Source organism: Trichosurus vulpecula, chromosome 8 (genome assembly GCF_011100635.1).
Source record: "Trichosurus vulpecula isolate mTriVul1 chromosome 8, mTriVul1.pri, whole genome shotgun sequence".
Lineage (NCBI taxonomy): Eukaryota > Metazoa > Chordata > Mammalia > Diprotodontia > Phalangeridae > Trichosurus > Trichosurus vulpecula.
In genome coordinates this window covers 228,825,772-228,848,162 of record NC_050580.1, presented here as the reverse complement: position 1 = coordinate 228,848,162, position 22,391 = coordinate 228,825,772, and the positions used below count along the sequence as shown (strand labels likewise).

The window sequence follows — 22,391 nt, the reverse complement described above, 5'->3', positions numbered from 1 at the left end:
GGACTTAGCGGGGAGCTCACTCTAGTCCCCGCTTTCCAGCTGCCATCTTGGCTCTGCTCCAAACATGCTCAATTCTTGGCTGCTGTGATGACCAGGAAAAGACCCAAGGCACCCCCTTAGAGGAAGCCTGGCAACTTGGGCAGTGGGAAACCTACTTTAGATACCACAAGGAGGGTCACTGGTCAAAAGAGTGCCCCTCCAGGGCACCCCCACCTCTGAGGGAGCTGTAGGAACATATGTGACCAGGAGGGACATTGGAGAAAGGATTGTCCCCAAGGTTGGAAAAGTGGTGGAGCCACCCCCCAGTACCCTGTATATTGTAATTAAGGTGGGACTTTTTTTTTTTTACTGTTTTTTACTGTTTTTTTTTTACTGTAATCAAGTACCTTTGATTAAGTCTTACTAGGTGAAAAGTCCCAGGCCCACACCCTTTTGCTAACTAGGAGAAAAGCCCCAAGCTTGCTAACCAGGTGCTAAGCCCCAGGCCCACACTCTTTTGCTGGTTACGTGTGAAACCTTTGGGCCCTAAGAATGGTATATAAACTCAGAAGGTAGCATTTTGTTTGGGGCTCTTACTCACTGGAAGAGTGTTGGTGTGGAGACTCTGGGTAGCTGCTGGAGCCCCTCAGCTTTGAAGAAACCCAGATGTTGGCGGTTCTCTTTTTGATAACTGTGTACTGAGATGCTGGACAGAAAGCTAGAAGCCTGTTTGCTGATTTGTTTTTATTTGCTCTGTTTATATAATGTATGTTTGTAATTTTTATTTGTATTTGCTCTGAAGTTCAGGGTGCTGGCTTTTCCTCCTGAATTAAGTGAATGATATATGTATGTTTGATTAAAGTGAGATTGTTAACCCCTTAAAGTTGCTTTCCTTAGCAAAGCAGATCAAAGAACCTGTGTTGGCAGTTCTTGTTGCTGGTCTTGTTGGGTCTTACACCCCTACAGCAGCTGCTAGCCACATTGTGGTTATACCCTGTCCTCCAGTCTCCTCAAGACTTGGAATGACTGGGAGCCTGGGGCTTGACAGCGCTGCCACTTTCTCCACCTCTCTCACCGAGCCCTGGGCAAAATCAAGGCTGAAGGTAAGGTTACCCACTTTATCACGGCTACATTCTCTTGTTTTAACTAATTACTCTGGCCCTACCCACCCCTCAACCCATTGGGTCACAGGTATTGAAGGGGAAATTAAGGGATGTCTCCAGACATACACCCTCCCCTACCTAATTGAGGGTCTGTTGTTTGAACACTCCTTGTACCCATTCTCTACTATGGGCCCCTAAAAATCACTGACTACTTTCTAGAAATGAGGTAAAATTCGATACTTCTCACTGACAGGTTTTAGAAAGAGGTCTGGGATACGGAGGTATGGAACATGAACTGGACCCCCTTTTGGTGGTCTTTTCCTATGATATAATTAGTCAAGGCAAGGAAAGAGAGAAGCCAAAATGTTTATAGGGAGATATAAGAAGGTGGGGAATTGGGCAGATGAGAAAAGAGAGGAATGGTACGGATACGGCTCTATGTTCTTTCTCCACAGGGTGGCTGCCAAAGAAGTCTGCAATTGCATCATTCTTTCTATTTACCCAAAGCTGTATTTTGTATTAAAGTTCTAGGAGGCACCATAGAGAACTGAGGGCAGAGAAGGTATAAAAGAGGACTGTTAACCACATCCATATCAGACAATCCATATCAGACGCAGCAGTTCCAGAGGAAACTGCAAAAAGATGGAGGACAAGATTTGGGGCCTGAGTGCCAGCAATGCTTCTTCTTCCCTCCACTTCACTCTACCACCCAATTTTGGCAAGTGTCCCACTGACCTGGCTCTCAGTATCGTCTTAGTGCTTGTGGTCTTCATTGTCATGATCTCCTTGGGGTGTACTTTGGAGTTACCTCTGGAAACCCAAGGGCATTGCCATGCCTTGGTCTCTCAGTATGGAGTAATGCCATCACAGCCTTCGCTCTGGGCAAGATCTTCCAGTTGAACAATACCGAGGCCCTAGCCATCTTGATATGTGGCTGCTCCCCAGGTGGGACCCTGTCCAACATCTTCAGTTTGGTATGAAGGGTATGAACCTCAGGTAAGATAAAGATAGGAAAGAATGAGAGCAGAGCAGCCTGGTATTGAAAAGACCCCCAGCAATGACACCACAATTCAGTGAAAACAAAAAGATTAAAGTTGGGTTAAAGTGTCCTGTGGAAAGCTAGAGAGGTCCATCTGGTCAAGGTGTATTATTGGAGTGGGAAGGGTATCAATTGCTCAGTATCAACTGCTAATCCTAGGTTGGAATTAAGGGATATCCCTTGGCTTAAATACTAAGATGATGGGAAAAGGTTAGTCTGGGAATACCCCTCTCTGACACCCAAGGTAGCTCTAGTGAAGGTCCCAAGACTGCTCTGAGAGGGTACAGATTTGACTCATAATAGGCTTGGGAAATCTATGACTATCGTACCAGCTCTAGAGTTCTTTGTCCTAGATCCAGAGATTTAAGAGACAAACTGGTTTCAGCTTTCTTTTGACCCCATCAGCTTCAAACCAGTCCAGGGAAATCATGGCATATCCTTTTTTAACAAAATCTCAAATTACCCAGAGATGTGTGTGTGTGAGCACACATAGAACAACTCAGTCATTGGAGATCTTTTGAATTAGCCTGTCCAAGAATTAGCATGCCGCAGGAGCAACTGTAAACACACAACCCAGGGAGGTTCAGCAGGAAAGCATTATTAAGGTTCCTCAGTTTTTCCTGTGGGGCTAGTGAGTTCCAGTAGTGTAGTCCTGCTGCTCTCAGTTTCATTCCTGAGGGTATTCAAGTTAAGTACTAAGTAGTCTAAAAGGAAAGGAATGCTTCCTACTTTTTCTGTATCCCTCATGGTTCCTAGAACAGTGCTCAATACTTTTTGGGTTCTTGGTTTTGTGGTGAATTTAGCACCAGATTCACCAACTAGATTCAGCTCTCTCCTGTTTTCAAAGACCTCCAGTGAAAAATATTCCAGCCTGCATTAATAATTAATACCCGATTCTGCTGCTGATCAGTCTTGTCTCTTGCCTAACCCAAATCTCCTATGATTAATTAATTTCTTCTTGTTCTGGGAGACATTACCCAATAGTAGGTCCAGCAGTGGAATTAGTAGTCCTTGTTTCCTGAGCTGAGTCCCATTAAGAAAAACAAAAACCAATTCTAGAAAAAAACTAAACTTAAGGCCCAAAGCTGATTTTAAACTAATGAAAGAAACCTGAGAACTTTTGTCTTAAAGGGTTGAATAAGGAGAAGCTCAAAGTTCTCTGCTTGTATTAAAAAACCCTTTCTGGGGCAAAGGAGATTTATACACCTTCCCAAGTAAACCCTTTCAAAGCTTTAACAACCATCATCCAGTCAGATGTTCTTGGCTTTATCTTATCTGAAACCTTCATGTTTCTTCCTCAGCTTTTTCTTCTGGTCTCAATGAACACAATAGACAGTCACCAACTTACAGAAAACAAAACTTGTTTATGTATATAGGGTCATGCAACAGAACCTTTATCTTCAGCTGCAAAAGGCACCTAGGTTGTGCAGTGGATAGAATGCTGGGGCTGGAGTTAGGAAGACATGAGTTCAAATCTAGCCCCGGAGACTATCTGTATGATCCTGGGCAAGTCATTTAACCTTGGGTTGCCTCAGTTACTTCATCTGGCAAACAGGGGTAATAATTAGCACCTACTTCACAGGTTTTTTTCGAGGATAAAATAAAATACTATTTGTGAAATGCTTTCCAAACTTCAAAGCAATTTACAAATGTAGCAATTTTTATTATTATTGCAAGAAGTCTAGGCCTGCAGAGGATGTGACTATTTTGGCCCCAGGCTTAATGTATTGAGATGTAAGGGAACAAGTAATCTATCTCTGTTGTTGTTCAGTTGTTTTCAGTTGTGTCCAACTCTCTGTGACCCCATTTGGGGTTTTCTTGGCAAAGATACTGGAGTGGTTTACCATTGCCTTCTCTAGCTCATTTTACAGATGAGGAATTGTTGATGAGGCATTGGTCTATAATGAAGAGCTCAAAAAGGATTTGGAAAAGCAAGTTAGAGAAGTAGAGGAAAAATTGGGAACAGAAATGAGAATGATGTGAGAAAACCATGAAAAACAAGACACTGACTTGCTAAAGGAGACCCTAAAAAAATACTGAAAAAAAATACTGAAGAAAACAACACCTTAAAAAATAGACTAACTCAAATGGCAAAAGAGCTCCAAAAAGCCAATGAGGAGAAGAATGCCTTGAAAGGCAGAATTAGCCAAATGGAAAAGGAGGTCCAAAAGACCACTGAAGAAAATACTACCTTAAAAGTTAGATTGGAGCAAGTGGAAGCTAGTGACTTGATGAGAAATCAAGATATTATAAAACAGAATCAAAGGAATGAAAAAATGGAAAACAATGTGAAATATCTCATTGGAAAAACCGCTGACCTGGAAAATAGATCCAGGAGAGGGAATTTAAAAATTATTGGACTACCTGAAAGCCACGATCAAAAAAAGAGCCTAGATGTCATCTTTCAAGAAATTATCAAGGAGAACTGCCCTGATATTCTAGAGCCAGAGGGTAAAATAGAAATTGAAAGAATCCACCGATAGCCTCCTCAAAAAGATCCCCAAAAGAAAACTCCTAGGAATATTGTCACCAAATTCCAGAGCTCCCAGGTAAGGAGAAAATACTGCAAGCAGCCAGAAAGAAACAATTTGAGTCTTGTGGAAACACAATCAGAATAATTCAAAATCTAGCAGCATCTACATTAAAGGATCAAAGGGCTTGGAATATGATATTCCAGAGGTCAATGGAGCTAGGATTAAAACCAAGAATCACCTACCCAGCAAAACTGAGTTTCATGCTCCAAGGCAAAATATGGATTTTCAATAAAATAGAGGACTTTCAAACTTTCTCGGTGCAAAGACTAGAGCTGAAAAGAAAATTTGACTTTCAAACACAAGAATCAAGAGAAGCATGAAAAGGTAAACAAGAAAGAGAAATCACAAGAGACTTAACTAAAGTTGAACTGTTTTGTTTACATTCCTACATGGAAAGATGATGTGTATGATTCATGAGACCTCAGTATTACGGTAACTGAAGGGAATATGCATATATATATATATATATATATATATATATGCATACATATATATAAATATGTGTGTGTACGTATATATGTATTCATTTGTATATGTGTGTGTATGTATGTAGATACATATGTGTGTGTATATATATGTATATATATATGTATATATATACATATATATATATATATATAGAGAGAGAGAGAGAGAGAGAGAGAGAGAGAGAGAGGGCACAAGGTGAGATGAATATGAAGGGATGATATCTAAAAAAATAAAATCAAATTAAGGGATGAGAGAGGAATATATTGAGAGAAGAAGAAAGGGAGAGACAGAATGGGGTAAATTATCTCGCATAAACGTGGCAAGAAAAAGCAGTTCTGTAGGAAGGGAAGGGGGGCAGGGGAGGGGGAATGAGTGAATCTTGCTCTCATCAGATTTGGCCTGAGGAGGGAATACCATACACACTCAATTGGGTATCTTACCCCACAGGAAAGAAGGAGGAAGAAGATAAAAAAAGGGGGACTATAGAAGGGAGGGCAGATAGGGGGACAAGGTAATCAAAAACAAACACTTTCGAAAAGGGACAGGGTCAAGGGAGAAAATTCAATAAAGAGGGATAGGTTAGGAAGGAACAAAATATAGCTAGTCTTTCACAACATGAGTATTGTGGAAGGGTTTTACATAATGATATGCATATATGGACTGTGTTGAATTGCTTGCCTTCTTAGGGAGGGTGGTTGGGGAGGGAAGAGGGGAGAGAATTTGGAACTCAAAGTTTTAAAACAGATGTTCAAAACAACAAAAAAAAGTTTTTGCATGCAACTAGGAAATAAGATACACAGGCAATGGGGCATAGAAATGTATCTTGCCCTACAAGAAAGGAAGGGAAAAGGGAGGGGAGTGGGGTGACTGAAGGGAGGGCTGACTGGGGAATGGGGCAACCAGAATATATGCCATGTTGGAGTGGGTGGGAGGGTAGAAATGGGGAGAAAAATTGTAATTCAAACTCTTGTGAAAATCAATGCTGAAAACTAAATATATTAAATAAATTAAATAAATAAATTTAAAAAATTAGAATTTGGCAAGTAGAAGCTAATGACTCTAGGAGGCATCAAGAATCAGTCAAACAAAATCTAAAGCATGAAAAAATAGAAGAAAACATAAAATATCTCATCAGGAAAACAACTGACCTGGAAAATAGATCTAGGAGAGACAATCCAAGAATTCTTGGTCTACCAGAAAGCCATGATGTAAAAAAAGAGCCTAGACAGTATCTTCCAAGATATCATCAAGGAAAATTATCCTGCAGTCCTAGAACCAGAGGGTAAAATACTCATCGAAAGAGTTCACTCATCACCCCCTGAAAGAGATCCCAAATTGAAAACTCCAAGGAATATTGTAGCCAAATTCCAGAATTATCAGGTAAAGGAGAAAATACTGCAAGCAGCCAGAAAGAAACAATTCAAATATTGCAGAACTACAGTCAGGATCACACAAGACCTGGCAGCTTCTACCTTAAATGCCAGGAAGGATTGCAATATGATATTCCATAAGGCAAAGGAGCTTGGACTACAACCAAGGATCACCCATCCAGCAAAATTGAGAATAATCTTTCAGGCAAGGAGATGGATGTTCAATGAAATGGGGGAATCAGACCTTCCTGATGAAAAGACTCAATGGAAAATTTGATCTTCAAATACAAAACTCAAGAGAGACATAAAAAGGTAAACAGGGAGGGGGAAAAAACCATTGTTATTCAATAAGGACAAAATGTAGGATTATATTGTTTTATACATGTTATATATGTGTTAATCTTGAGAATGGTATAGTTATTATTACAATAAAAAGGGATATATACATAGATGATCTGAGTATAAATTAACTGATGTGACTATAAAAAGCATAATTAAGGGGTGCAAAGGAATTGGTCTAGGAGAAGAGGTGAGGAGGCAGAAAAGGGTAAATTACATCACATGAAGAGGCACAAAAACATATTATAGTAGAGGGAAAGAAGGGAGAGAGAAGAACAGAATTTGAGCATTACTCTTGTTCGATTTGGTTCAAGGAGAGAATAAGATACTCTGATAAGTATAGAAATCAATCTTGTCCTACAGGCAGTAGGAGGGGATAGGGGAAGGAAAGGGGGGGGATGGTTAGAAGGGAAGGAAGAAGCAGTAAGGGGAAAAGGGTAAGATAAGGGGGGAGGGAGGCGGTGGTCAAAAGCAAAACTCTTGAGGAGGGGAAGGGAGAAGGGAGAAATAAAAACTTAAACAGGGAAGGAAATAGAATCAAAAAAAAAGAAACAGATAGCAATCATAACTGTGAATGTGAATAGGATGAACTCTCCTGTAAAATGGAAGCAGATAGAATGGATTAAAAAACCATAATCCTACAATATATTGTTTACAAGAAACTTGTTTGAAACAGGGGGATACACACAGGGTAAAGGTGAAATGCTGGAGTAGAATATATTATGCTTCAGCTGAAGTAAAAAAAGCAGGGATAGCAATCCTAATCTCAGAGAGACAGCAAAACTATACTAGTGGGGGACTTCAACCTCCCCCTCTCTGAACTTGGTAAATCTAATCTCAAATAAACAAGAAAGAAGTTAAGGAGGTGAGTAGAATTTTAGAAAAGGTAGATATGATAGACCTCTGGAGAAAACTGAATGGGGCCAAAAAGGAATATACCTTTTTCTCAGTGGTATATGGCACATACACAAAAATTGATCATATACTAGGGAATAAAAACCTCACAGTTCAGTGCAGAAAGGCAGAAATAGTCAAAGCATCCTTTTCAGATCATGAGGTGATAAAAATTATTTGTAATAAAGGATTATGGAAAGATAGTCTAAAAATTAATTGGAAACTAAATAATCTAATCCTAAAGAATGAGTGGATCAAAGAACAAATCATAGAAACATTCAATAACTTCATTCAAGAGAATGACAATAATGAGACAACATATCAAAACTCATGGGATGCAGCAAAAGCAGTTCTTAGGGGAAGTTTTCTATCTCTGAATGCTTACTTGAATAAAATAGATAAAAAGGAGATCAATGAATTGGGCATGCAACTGAAAAAGAACAAATTGAAAATCCCCAATTAAATACCAAATTAGAAATACTGAAAACCAAAGGAGAGATTAAGAAAACTGAAATCAAGAAAACTATTAAACTAATAAATAAAACTAAGAGCTAGTTTTATGTAAAAAGCCAATAAAGTTGATAAACCTTTGGTCAATTTGATTTAAAAAAGAAGAAAACCAAATTACCAGTATCAAAAATGAAAAAGGTGAATTCACCTCCAACGAATAGGAAATTAAAATAATAATTAGGAATTATTTTGCTAGTATATGCCCATAAATTTGACAACCTTAGGGAAATGAAATGAACATTTACAAAAATATAAATTGCCCAGGTTAACAGAAGAGGAAGTAAAATACCTAAATAACCCCATCTCAGAAAAAGAAATTGAGCAAGTCATCATTGAGCAAGGGAAGAATCTCCAGGGCCAGATGGTTTTACATGTGAATTCTGTCAAACATTTAAAGAACAATTAATTCCTATACTTTATAGATTATTTGGGAAAATAGGAGAAGGAGTCCTACCAAATTCTTTTTATGACACAAATATGGTACTAATACCTAAACCAGGAAGACTCAAAACAGAAAAAGAAAATTATAGACCAATTTCCCTAATGAATATAGATGCAAAAATTTTAAATAAAATATTAGCAAAAAGATTGCAGCAACTTATCATGAGAATAATACACTATGACCAAGTAGGATTTATTCCAGGAATGCAAGGCTGGCTCAATATTAGGAAAACTATCAGCATAATTGATCATATCAACAACAAAACTAGCAGAAATCATGAGTATCTCAATAGATACAGAAAAAGCTTTTGACAAAATACAACACCCAGTCCTATGAAAAACACTAGAAAGCATAGGAGTAACAGACCCTTACTTAAAATGATAAATAGCATCTACCTAAAACCATCAGTAAGCCTTATATGTAAAGGGGGTAAGTTTTCCTGGTAAGATCAGGTGTGAAACAAGGATGTCCATTATCACTCCTATTATTCAATTTGGTACTAGAAATATTAGCTTTAGCAATAAGAGAAGAAAAAGTAATTGAAGGAATTTGAATAGGCAAAGAAGAAACTAAGTTGTCATTCTTTGCAGATGATATGATGATTTACTTAGAGAACCCTAGAGAATCAAGTAAAAAACTACTTGAAATAATAAATAACTTTAGCAAAGTTACAGGATATAAAATGAACCCACATAAATCCTCAGCATTCCTATATATTACTAACAAAGCCCAACAGCAAGAGATAGAAAGAGAAATTCCATTTAAAGTTACTATAGACACTATAAAATATGTGGGTGTCTACCTGCCAAGACAAGCCCAGGACCTCTATGAACACAATTACAAAACACTTTTCACGTGAATAAAGTCAGATCTAAATAAATGGAAAAACATCAGTTGCTCATGGTTAGGCTGAGCTAATATAATAAAATGATGATTTTACCTAAATTAGTTTACTTATTCAGTGCCATACCAATCAAACTATCAAAAATTATTTTACAGAGCTGGATAAAATAATAACCAAATTCATCTGGAAGAACAAAAGGTCCAGAATATCAAGGGAATTAATAAAAAGAAAGGCTAGGGAAGGTGGCCTAGCCATACCAGATATCAAACTGTATTAAAAAAACAGCAGTCATCAGAACTACTTGGTACTGGCTAAGAAACAGAGTGGTGAATTAATGGAATAGGTTAGACGCAGTAGTCAATGACTATAGCAATCTATTCTTTGATAAACCCAAAGAATCCAGCTTCTGGGTTAAGAATTCAGTATTTCACAAAAACTGCTGGGAAAATTGGAAAACAGTATGGCAGAAACTGGGCATCGACCCATATTTTACACCATATACCAAAATAAAGTCAAAATGGGTTCATGATTTAGGAATAAAGACTGATACTATAAGCAATTTGGGAAAGCAAGGAATAGTTTACCTGTCAGATTTATGGAAAGGAAAAGAATTCATGACCCAACAAGAGATAGAGAACATTACAAAATACAAAATGGATTTATTGGAATACAAGTCATTCCCCAATTGAGAAATGGTCAAAGGATATAAACAGGCGGTTTTCAGAAGAAGAAATTAAAGATATCTATAGTCACATGAAAAAATGCTCTAAATCACTATTGATTAGAGAAATACAAATCAAAACAACTCTTAGGTACCACATTTCTCCTGTCAGATTGGCTACCATGACAAAACAGGAAAATGATAAATGCTAGAGAGGATGTGGGAAAGTTGGAACAATGTTACACTGTTGGTGGAGTTGTGAGCTGATCCAGCCATTTTGGAGAGCAATTTGGAACTATGCCCAAAGGGCTATAAAAATGTTCTTACAAGATAACAGACACACGGTATCTGTAAGGACTAACTTTGATAGACTTGACTCTTCTCATCAGTGCAAGGTTCAAAGACAGCTCCAAAAGACTCATGGTGGAAAAAGCTATGCACATCCAGAGAAAGAATTATGGAATCTGAATGCAGTTTGAGGCGAACTATTTGCTCTCTTTTTCTTTTCCTTTTTTTTTTTTTTTGGTTTTGTTTCCTCTTTCTCATGATTCATTCCATTGGTTATAATTCTTCTCTACAACTGGACTATTATGTAAATAAGTTCAATGTGAAGGCATATGTAGAGTCTACATTGTATTACATGTTGTCTTGGTGGGAAGGGGGAATGAGAGGGAGGGAGAGAAAGTTTGGAACTCAAAAACTTGTGGAACTGAGTGTTGTAAACCAAAAATAAAAAATAAATTTATTTTTTAAAAAAAGAAAAACATCTCCACAAAGTAAGAGCAATAGACATTTGGGACATCTAAGTGGTACAGTGGATAGAATGTTGGTCTTAGAGTCAGAAAGATCTGAATTCAAATTTGACCTCATACACTTAACTTCTTGATGCTTCATTTCCCTCATGTGCAAAATTAGGAATAATAGTAACATGTTCATCCCAAATTTTTTGAAGATAAAGTGAGACATCTGTAAAGGGTTTTGTAAACCTCTGCTCTTAACATTATTATTATGACTCGTAGATGTCATCAATTATAAATTAGATATGTGTGTCTCCTCATCCAAAAGAGGGCAAGGGAAAAAGGATAAGGAAAGTCAATTGCTTCATGAGCCCTGTCACAACTTCCCTGATTATCTATTTTAATTAGGTCTATTTTTGCTTTTCCTTTTTCTGAGATTATGATTGCCACCCCTGACTTTTTTTAGTTCAGCTGACCATAATAGATTCTGCCCCAGTCCCTTATTTTAACTCTGTCTTTCTATTTCAAGTATATTTCTTGTTATGGTTGGATTCTGATTTTAATCCATTTTGCTATCTGTTTCCATTTTATGGATGACTTTATCCCATTCACGTTCCCAGTTACGATTGCTGTGTATTTGCCTCAATCCCATTTTTTTTCTGTTTGTCTTTCTTTTTTTACCCTGTCCCTTCTCAAAAGTTTGTTTACTTCTGACCACTGCCTTTTTTAATCCTACCTTCTTTTTTATCACACACACCCCTTTCTCTTATCTCCTTCCCCTCCTACTTCCTTGTTGGATTTCTATACCCAGTTCAATGTGTGTGTGTGTGTGTGTGTGTGTGTGTGTGTCCGTGTGTGTACACATATATTCTTCTCTTTTAGAATCAATTCCAATGAAAGTGAGGTTCAAGTATTGCCTGCCAACTCCCCTGTCTGCCCATTTCCCCCTCTACTGCAAAAGCTTTTCCTTGAGTGCCTCTTTTTGTGAGATTTTTCCCCCATTCTTTCTCTCCCTTCCTCCTCTTAGAGCATCCTTCTCTCACCCTTTCATTTTGTTTTGTAGATCCTAACAAGATCAACTCACATCTGTGCCCTCTCTCTATGTAAACTCTTTCTAATTGCCCTAATAATGATCACGTTCTGAGGAGCTACGCGTATCATCTTCCCATATAGAAATGTAAACAGTTTAACCTTATTGATTCCCTTATGATTTCTCTTTCATGGTTACCTTTTTATGCTTCTCCTATGGTTTGAATGCCAAATCTTTTATTCAGGTCTGGTCTTTTCATCAGGAATGCTTAAAAGTCCTCTACTGTATTTTTCATTATTTCATTTTTCCCTGAGGGTTTATATTCATTTTTTGCTGGGTAGGTAATTTTTGATTGTAATCCTAGCTCCTTTGCCTTCTGGAATATCATATTCTAAGCTCTCCACTTCCTTAACATGGAAGCTGCTATATCTTGTGTGATCCTCACTGTGGCTCCACAATATTTGAATTGTTTTTGGTTTTGTTTTTTTTCTGACCCTTTGAAATATTTTCTCCATCACCTGGTAGCTCTGGAATTTGACTGTAATATTCCTGGGAGTTTTCATTTTGGAATCTCTTTCAGGAGGTGATCTGTACAGTTTTTCAATTTCTCATATTTTATTATTTAATATTTTAGTTTTCAACATTGATTTCCAAAAGATTTTGAGTTACAAATTTTCTCCCCATTTCTACCCTCCCCCCCACTCCAAGATGGCATATATTCTGATTGCCCCATTGCCCAGTCAGCCCTTGCTTCTGTCACCCCACTCCACCCCCCTTATCCCCTTTCCCCTTACTTTCTTGTAGGACAGGATAGATTTCTATGCCCCATTCCCTATATATCTTATTTCCCAGTTGCATGCAAAAACAACTTTTGTTTCTGAACACTTGCTTTTAAAACTTTGAGTTCCAAATTCTCTCCCCTCTTCCCTTCCACCCACCCACCCTCCTTAAGAAGGCAAGCAATTCAACATAGCCCACGCATGTATCATTATGCAAAACACTTCCACAATAATCATGTTGTGAAAGACTAACTATATTTCCCTCCATCCTATCCTGTTTCCGTTTATTCAATTTTCTCCCTTGACCCTGTCCCTTTTCAAAAGTGTTTGCTTTTGATTACCTCCTCCCCCTATCTGCCCTCCTTTCTATTATCCCCCCTTTTTATCCCCTTCCCCTTACTTTCCTGTGGGGTAAGATACCCAATTAAGAGTGTATGTTATTCCCTCTTCAAGTCAAATCCAATGAAAGCAAGATTCACTCATTCCCCCTTCCCTGCCCCCTCTTCCCTTCCTACAGAACTGCTTTTTCTTGCCACTTTTATGTGAGATAATTTACCCCATTCTGTCTCTCCCTTTCTCCCTCTCTCAATATATTTCTCTCTCATCCCTTAATTTTATTTTATCTTTTTAGATATCATCCTTTCATGTGCAACTCACCCTGTGCCCTCTGTCTATATATATGTATATTCCCTTCAACTACCCTAATACTGAGAAAGGTCTCATGAATTACACACATCACCTTTCCATGCAGGAACGTAAACAAAACAGTTTCACTTTAGTAAGTCCCTTGTGATCTCTCTTTCTTGTATACCTTTTCGTGCTTCTCTTGATTCTTGTATTTGAAAGTCAGATTTTCTATTCAGCTCTGGTCTTTTCACTGAGAAAGTTTGAAAGTCCTCTATTTTATTGAAAATCCATATTTTGCCTTGGAGCATGATGCTCAGTTTTGTTGGGTAGGTGATTCTTGGTTTTAATCCTAGCTCCATTGACCTCCGGAATATCGTATTCCAAGCCCTTTGATCCCTTAATGTAGAAGCTGCTAGATCTTGTATTATCCTGATTATGTTTCCACAATACTCAAATTGTTTCTTTCTGGCTGCTTGCAGTATTTTCTCCTTGACCTGGAAACTCTGGAATTTGGTGACAATATTCCTAGGAGTTTTCTTTTGGGGATCTTTTTGAGGAGGCAATCTGTGGATTCTTTCAATTTCTATTTTATCCTCTGGTTCTAGAGTATCAGGGCAGTTTTCCTTGATAATTTCTTGAAAGATGATGTCTAAGCTCTTTTTTTGATCATGGTTTTCAGGTAGTCCAACAATTCTGGATCTATTCTCCAGGTCAGTGTTTTTTCCAATGAAATATTTCACATTGTCTTCCATTTTTTCATTCCTTTGGTTCTGTTTTATAATATCTTGATTTCTCATAAACTCACTAGCTTCTACTTGCTCCAATCTAATTTTTAAGGTAGTATTTTCTTCAGTGGTCTTTTGTACCTCCATTTCCATCTGACTAATTCTGCCTTTCAAGGCATTCTTTTCCTCATTGGCTTTTTGGAGCTCTTTTGCTGTTTGAGTTAGTCAATTTTTTAAGGTGTTATTTTCTTCAGCATTTTTTGGGTCTCCTTTAGCAAGTCATTGACTTGTTTTCCATGGTTTTCTTGCATCGTTCTCATTCATTTCTCTTCCCAGTTTTTCCTCTACTTTTCTAACTTGCTTTTCCAAATCCTTTTTGAACTCTTTCATGGCCTGAAACCAATTCATATTTTTCTTGGAGACTTTTGATGTAGGCTCTTTGACTTTGTTGACTTCTTCTGGCTGTATGTTTTGATCTTCTTTGTCACCAAAAAAAGATTCAATAGTCTGAGTCCTTTTTCACTTCCTGTTCATGTTCCCAACCAACTACTTGACCTTTGAGCTTTTTGTCAGGGTATGACTACTTGTAGAGAGTACTTTGTCCCAACCTTTAGGGGCTGCACTGCTATTTTCAGAGCTACTTCCACTCTACCGTCACCACAAGCTCTGCCACAGCAGTGCTCCTCTTCCCCCATGAACTGCCAACCAGGATCTTGACCCAGATCTAAGCAGGGCAAAGCAAGAGAACCTGCCTTTGCACCAGCAAAGTGCTCCTTGCACTCCTGCTCTGATCTGCCACTTGATTCCTCCCACTGTGTGATCCAGGGACTCTGGAAGCAGCTGACACTGAAGCTCTGAAAGCAGCTGCAGGTACTTCCTGCTGCTGCTGCCGTCACTGCTGTGCCACCTCCGCCACCTCCAGGGCTGGAGCCAGACCACTCTCACCCTGATCCAGAAGTTTTCCCACTAACCTGCTCTGTGGTCTTTGGCATTTTTGGGTTGAGAAGTCTCGTAACTGCCACAGCTCAATGATTCCTGGCCCTCAGGCTTGCTCTGCCCGACTCCTGGTCTGGTTGGTCCTGGTGTGGCTCAAGCTGGGCTGCGCTCTGCTCCCAGCACCATGTGATAGACAGTTCCCAGCAACTATCTAGGCTGTCCTGGACTGGAAACCTGCTTCCCTCTGCTATTTCGTGGGTTGTGCAGCTCTAGAATTTGTTCAGAGCCATTTTATACAGGTGTTTGGAGGGATTTGGGGGACAGCTTAAGCAAGTCCTTGCTTTCCAGCCACCATCTTGGCTCCACCCTGCAAGTCTTTCAATTTCTACCTTACCCTCTGGATCTAAGATATTGGGGCAGTTTTCCTTTATAATTTCTTGAAATATGATGCCTAGGCTCCTTCTTTGATCATGGTTTTCTGGCAGTCCAATTATTCTTTTTTGTTTGTTTGAGACAACCAGGATTAAGTGACCTGCCCTGTGTCACAAGTGCCTAAGGCCTGATTTGAACTCCGGCCTTCCTGCCTTCAGGGCCTGTGCTCTATCCATGGCAACCTAGTTACCCCAGTGCAATAATTCTTAAATTCTCTCTCCTTAATCCATTTTCCTGGTTCTTCTGATGAGATAGTTTACATTTTGTTAATTTTTCACTCTTTTGACTTTGTTTTATCATTTCTTGATGTCTCATGGAGTCATTAGCTTCCAGTTGCTCAATTCTAATTTTTGAGGAATTATTTTTGTCAGTAAGCTTTTGTTACTCTTTTTTATTTGGCCAATTATGCTTTCTAAAGAGTTCTTTTCTTCAGTTAAATTTTGTACCTGCTTCTCAATGTGGCCTATTCTGCTTTTTAAGGAGTTCTTTTCTTTAGTAAATTTTTGTGCCTTTTTTTTTTTTTGCCATTAGACCAATTCTGTTTTTCAAGGTGTTATTTTCTTCAGTATTCTTTTGTGCCTCTTTTACCAAGCTGTTAATCCTCTTTTCATAATTTTCTTGCATCATTCATTACTTTTCCAAATTTTTCCCCTACCACTCTTTCTTTAACTCTTCCTAGAACTCCTGTTGGGCTTGAGTCCAATTTTAATTTTTCTTTGAGAATTTGCTTGTCACTGTTTCCACATTGTCTTCTGCATTTGTGTCTTGGTCTTTACTGTCCCCCCCCCCCCCCAGTGGTTCTTTATGGTCAACTTTTTTGTTATTGTTTGCTTATTTTTCCTATTTCTTGACTTTGAACTTTATGTTAAAGTTGGGCTCAGTTTACCTAGTGCGGGGGAAAGAACTGATCCAAGCTTTAGGCTTTTTTATACTACTATTTTCAGAGCTAGTTCTTGGGGCCTGCAAGTTTTCAGAGCTTCCAAGGTAGTGTGATCTGGGGAAAGGTCACTGCTCTTCTGGTCTGCACTCAGATCTTTACCCAGAAGTTCCCCTGCTCTCCTGCAGCCACAAGAGATTTTCTTCCACTTAAGGAGAGGAAAGAAGGTAAATAACACAGGCTTGTACACTGGCAACATGTTGGCCCTGACGGGATAGATTAAAGCCTCTCTCTACTATCCCTCATGTATTTCCCTTGACTGAAGCTAGGGAGGAAATAGGGCCCACATTACCCAGTGAGTGCCTTTTGTAAGCATTCTAAATTATGACTCAACAACCAGTCAAAAAATTCCTATTATTTATATGGTAAGCAGATCAGAAATAATATCTGTTCATGCTCTAAAATCCACATGGAGATTTCATTATCAGAGCATGCTACACATACTCGTAAAAACTGAGCTCATTGGCCAGTCCACCTATTACAGTTGCAATAATGATAGTCTTCTACTGTTGTAACCAGGTTTTATCTCTGGGCACCTAATGCTTAATCTGTTATGTCAGGCAATTATTTTATTGATTTAACATTAACATGCTATATCTCAGTGCCAACATACTTTTAGGGATCAAATGATTTTTTTTAAAAGGTTCTTGAAGGAATTTTGAATCTCTTCAAGAATTGTGGGGTTTAGCGATACCTTAAGTTTTCTATGTGGAGAGGAAAAGAAATAAAAGTGGATTCGAAAAGTGGATTTTAGGACTTTAAATGGGCATCAAAGGATAGGTATATTATAATTTAATGAGTGAATTAATGACCAAAAGATGAATGAATAAATGAAAAAATATTAAACTCTCAATATGTGCCAAGGACTATGCTATGTGCTGAGGATACAAAAATAAAAGCAAAACAGTCCCTGTCCTCAAGGAAATTACATGCTAATGGTGGGGGAGGGTGGCACACACACATAAGTAGTGGCCAGGAAGGGGCACTTTGGTCCAGAATGTTACAAAGATAATGCATGGGGCCATAAGGGAACAGATAGTTGATTAACATGTACCCACCAGAAACAATAGCAGATTTGATTTGATCACAATTCTAGAACTGGAATTGAGGAAGTGGTAGAGAAATGTATGCATATGGCATCAAGGCTCCCATGCTGTTATTGATAAGATGACTAGATTCTGCCTGAAACAGTGGTGGGTTAAAGAAGTCACCAATGAGGACAGCAGGGTCCTAGGGCTTAAATTCCAGGGGCAAGAGATTAAAACCTCCAGGGTATGGTTTCTGGTTCAGGCAGAAAGGCTGCTTATTGGCAAGGCTGTCTAGAAGATAGCTGGACAGTGAATGATTAGCAAAGGAAAGGATAAGCAAAAGAATTAAAATTTATATTTTTATAGTCAGCTTAAATAATCTTATAAACATTTATGGTCAGGCAATGATATTGAAATGAGCAGATTTATCTAAAGTCAGAACTCCCTCAAGGTCCCTTCTAGACTTAGAACACTATGACATCTATACGCTTTCTCACCCAAACAGATGGATGTGATTCATAGATTCATGGATTTAGAGTTGGAATGGATATTAAAGGCCATCAAGATGAATCTCCTTTTTACAAGTGAAGAAATTTAATTAAGTGACTTACCCAGGATCACATAGCTAGTGTCTGAGAAGGGATTTGAATCCAGGTCTTCCTAACTCCAAGTCCAGCACTCTATCTCTTATGCCAAGAAATGGCAACATAAAACCTGATACTAATAAAGTTTGTTAACTTGGTCACCCAGAAACCAGTTACTCACACAACATTCTTGAGGAATCAAACTTAGACCATTAAGTGCCACTGAACTCAGAAACAACTCTTGGGAACTCAAGAACAGAACCCCCTCAGGAGTTTGATTTAAGGTAGATAGAGTGGGTTTGGATAGTATGTTCCATACTGCTATTCCCTAGAGATGTCTCTGTTTCATAAATTCATTCATTTAACAAACTTTTATGTGTAAGGCACTGGGGATACTAAAGAGAAAAATGAAATAATCCCTGCTTTCAAGGATTTTAGATTCAATTACTAGGAAATAACATCTATACCATAACAAAATAATTACAAAAAAAAAAACTTCATGGGAGAGGGGAGGGACTAACAACCGCAAAAATCAGAATAGGATGCATTTAGTACTTGAGTTAAGCCTTGAAGGAAGCTAAATATTCTAAGAGAAATTCCAAGGTGCGGAAAGAGTACATTCTAGGCATGAGAAACAGCATGGAGATAGGGGATTGAATGTCCTGAAGAGGGAATAGCAAGTAGATTAGTCTGCTTAGATAATTTAGTACATGAAAAAGAGTAATGTGCAGTGAAAACTTGGGAAGATAAGCTAGTCATGTTGTTAAAGCCTTTAGATGCCATATAGAGGAATTTATATTTTATCCTAGATATAGAAGAGAGTCACTGGAGCTTCCTGAGCAGGGGATAGAACAGAGTGTAGGCTTGTGCTTTAGGAATATCGGTTTTGAAATCGTATAGAGGATGGATTGGAATGAAGAGAGTCTGAATTTAGCTAAACAAATTAGGAGGCTATTGCAGTAGTCCAGGTGAAAGGAGATGAGCTAGGGTCATGTAAATAGAGAAAAGGGCACACATAAAAAGTGACCACACAACACTAACCTAACAAGATTTGGCACCTAATTGCCAAGTAAATGGGAATGGAGGGAGTGCTGTGAAGGAGAGGAAGAAAGATGACTCCAAAATGGCAAACCTGAGAGGTGGGACAGGATAGAAACAGAATAGTTAGAAAGAGGGAAAGGTTTGAGGGAAAATATGAGTTCTGTGGAGATCTATTTGAAAAATGTCCAATAGATGAAGTTGAACAAGCGCTCAGAAGAGACTAGGATGTAGCCTCTCAGAGTTATCTGCATAGCTAAACCCATAGATGATGATGAGATCACCAAGAGAGGATTCAGAAAGAAAAAAGAAAACCCAGGACAGGACAGAGCCTTAGGGGAGACCCATAGGGAGTGGGGGTGGGACATGGAAGATAATGTAGGAAAGAAGACTGAGGAGATGCTACATAGGTGAAAGGAAAACAGAAAGTTGTGTCACAAAACCTAGGAAGGAGAGATTATACAGGAGGATATTGTTATCAGTGCCCTGTGTTGTAGAGAAGTACAAAAGAAGGCAGATTTCAAAATTTCTGGAAACAATCTACACAAACACACACACACACACACACACACACACACACACAGATCCTAAGGATGTAGTGGGAATTGATCTCCCTCCTTCCTTCCCTTGGAATGTCTCCAAAGCCCTTGAAAGGATATTGAACTCATATGTTCTCAGGCTTGGAAAAGTGTCCTTTATCTAATAAGGCTATTATAACTTGCCAGGGGAGAAGGGTTAAATAAGCCATCTTGAGTTCCTAAAAATCAGTAAATGAGAGGAGGTGGTACAAAATAAATTCTAAAGTGGATTGGTTGTATGGAGTATGGAGTATGATTTCTTGCTGCTGCTATCTGCTAGCTCTACTACTTTTGGATGAATTTGTCTCATTTGCTGTCTTTGTGCTTCCTTTTATTTGCCCCACCTCTATTCCCCTTACAGATAAAACAAAAATGATCTACACAGCTGTGAGTGACACTGCCAAAGAAGCAGGAGCAAGAACTCTAGGCGATGGTACAAGTGTGGCCTAGCATTAGTCCACTTCAAAAGCATCTAGACCTTATCTATAAAGTGCCTTTCCAAGTGCCAACAGCAAGGCTTGAACTACACAACTGAAAGAATAACAGCAGTATCTGAATTACAAGGGCAAACTCTCCTGTGCCCTCCGTAAGCCATCCCAAAATGATCATGGTGCTGCCCCTAGGTATTATGGATGTCCATCTGAGCAACCTGGAACTTTTTTCTGGCCACACACAAAAAATAAAGTGACACTAATGGAATTTGGTGAATTTATGTCCAGTAAGATAAGAAGGGCTCGGTCTTAAGTGTTCATCAGGAAAAATTTTACCTAGACTCTCATTTCAGCATAGTTTCTGTCGTCTTCCTTTCCTTTGCCTCAAAACTTCTACACAGACATAATTTTGATGAGTTACCAATTCCTTTTAAACATTTGAGTGAAAAAATAATTGGATATACTTTGTTTTGGCACAATAGACACATTCCAAAGACCTCTCCCAAAGTTAACACCCCAAAAGCCGATTGTAACTGATAGGAAAGTTACTTTCCATTTTAACAACTCAACACCAAATTGTTTTATATTTGACCTGAGTTTTGCTGCCTTTTGGTTTTGTCATTACTTACATTATTGTAGCCATTGTTAAAATTCAAATTAATTGTCAAAACTAACTCTTAAAAATCAACTCTAACACACATTTAAATATTCTTAAGAGATAAAAAGTCACCAGGGCCCAGGGAGATTTCAGATACCTTCCTAAGTTGTTCATGTTTAACACCAGCATCTGAATATTCATAATAAAGAGGATGCTCAAAATAAAGAGGAATGTTAATGGCGTAGCCGCAACTTAAAAGTTTGTGTTTATATTGTTATTATTACATTTTTTTTGGTATGACCTGAGCCTTTTGAGTCTAAAACAGTTTAACTCTTTTGTTTTTGTGCTAAAAGCAGCTATCAGTTCCCTTAGTCATATTTTCCTCTTCCATACATTGTACCCTTCTATACATTGTACCCTTCCACACATTGTACCCTTCCACACATTGTACCCTTCCACACATTGTACCCTTCCACACATTGTACCCTTCCGTACATTGTACCCTTCCTTCCATACATTGTACCCTTCCATACATTGTACCCTTCCTTCCACACATTGTACCCTTCCACACAGTGTACCCTTCCACACAGTGTACCCTTCCACACATTGTACCCTTCCATACATTGTACCCTTCCTTCCACACATTGTACCCTTCCACACAGTGTACCCTTCCACACAGTGTACCCTTCCACACAGTGTACCCTTCCACACATTGTACCCTTCCATACATTGTACCCTTCCTTCCACACATTGTACCCTTCCACACAGTGTACCCTTCCACACATTGTACCCTTCCACACATTGTACCCTTCCACACATTGTACCCTTCCACACATTGTACCCTTCCACACAGTGTACCCTTCCACATATTGTACCCTTCCATACATTGTACCCTTCCACACATTGTACCCTTCCACACATTGTACCCCATCCTGAGGAATTATAGGGGAAGACTAACCCTGAGACCAGACACAGACATTTCTCCATTTGGTTTTCTCAGAGAAATGCAGAGGTTTGTGAGAAATAAGGACAATAGAAATTGTGGTAAAAACAATAACAAACCAACAAAACTAAAGGTTCATGTAGGAACGGGAAGCAGACGTACGCAAACAAGCTAAAACACAATTGCCCTAGAAGGCCTTGACTATGAAAACTGAGAGGTCACAGGAGGCAGTCTGCTGTAAACAAGACTTGCCTTCATGCAGTCTAATAAACCTAACTAGGAGATGGATAAGCAGCCTTGTCCTTACTTGCCACAATATTATTATGCTAGTGGAAAATAAAACAAAATTACATGCCCTTAGGAGCAGCCAGGTGGCGCAGTGAGTAGAGCACCAGCCCTGGAATCAGGAGGACCTGAGTTCAAATGGGGCCTCAGACGCTTGACACACTTATTAGCTGTGTGACCTTGGGCAAGTCACTTAAGCCTAATTGCCCTGCCTCCCCCCCCCCCCCTCCACCGCAAAAATTAAAAAAAAAATGTAACAGTCCCCTAAAATGACTAAGGAATGCCAGCTTCTGGGACTTTGGGGAAACCAAATACTAAACAGGATGTGTAAAAACTTTACAGGTGATAGAAGGTGAGAGTCTGAAAATAATTTTCTTCTTACGGTGGCTTTGGTTCCACTTGCCTTCTTGAAAAAAATATTTTAGGGAATCATTCCCATCTTTGCCTTTCTTTTCATACTCTTGCCTCCCTCAGTCCCTGCAAACCAAGAAAATTCCTAAATGCACCTTCCCAACTATGG

General features: G+C 38.8%; 1 protein-coding gene across 1 annotated transcript; it reads left to right on the top strand.

Moving 5' to 3' along the window:
* Positions 1-1,724: 1,724 nt before the first annotated feature.
* On the top strand, positions 1,725-20,064 carry SLC10A1 (solute carrier family 10 member 1). Its single transcript, XM_036736714.1, is given in 3 exon segments — positions 1,725-1,944; positions 1,947-2,051; positions 19,976-20,064. Coding segments are annotated over 3 exon segments (414 nt in total).
* The last annotated feature ends 2,327 nt before the right edge of the window (positions 20,065-22,391 follow it).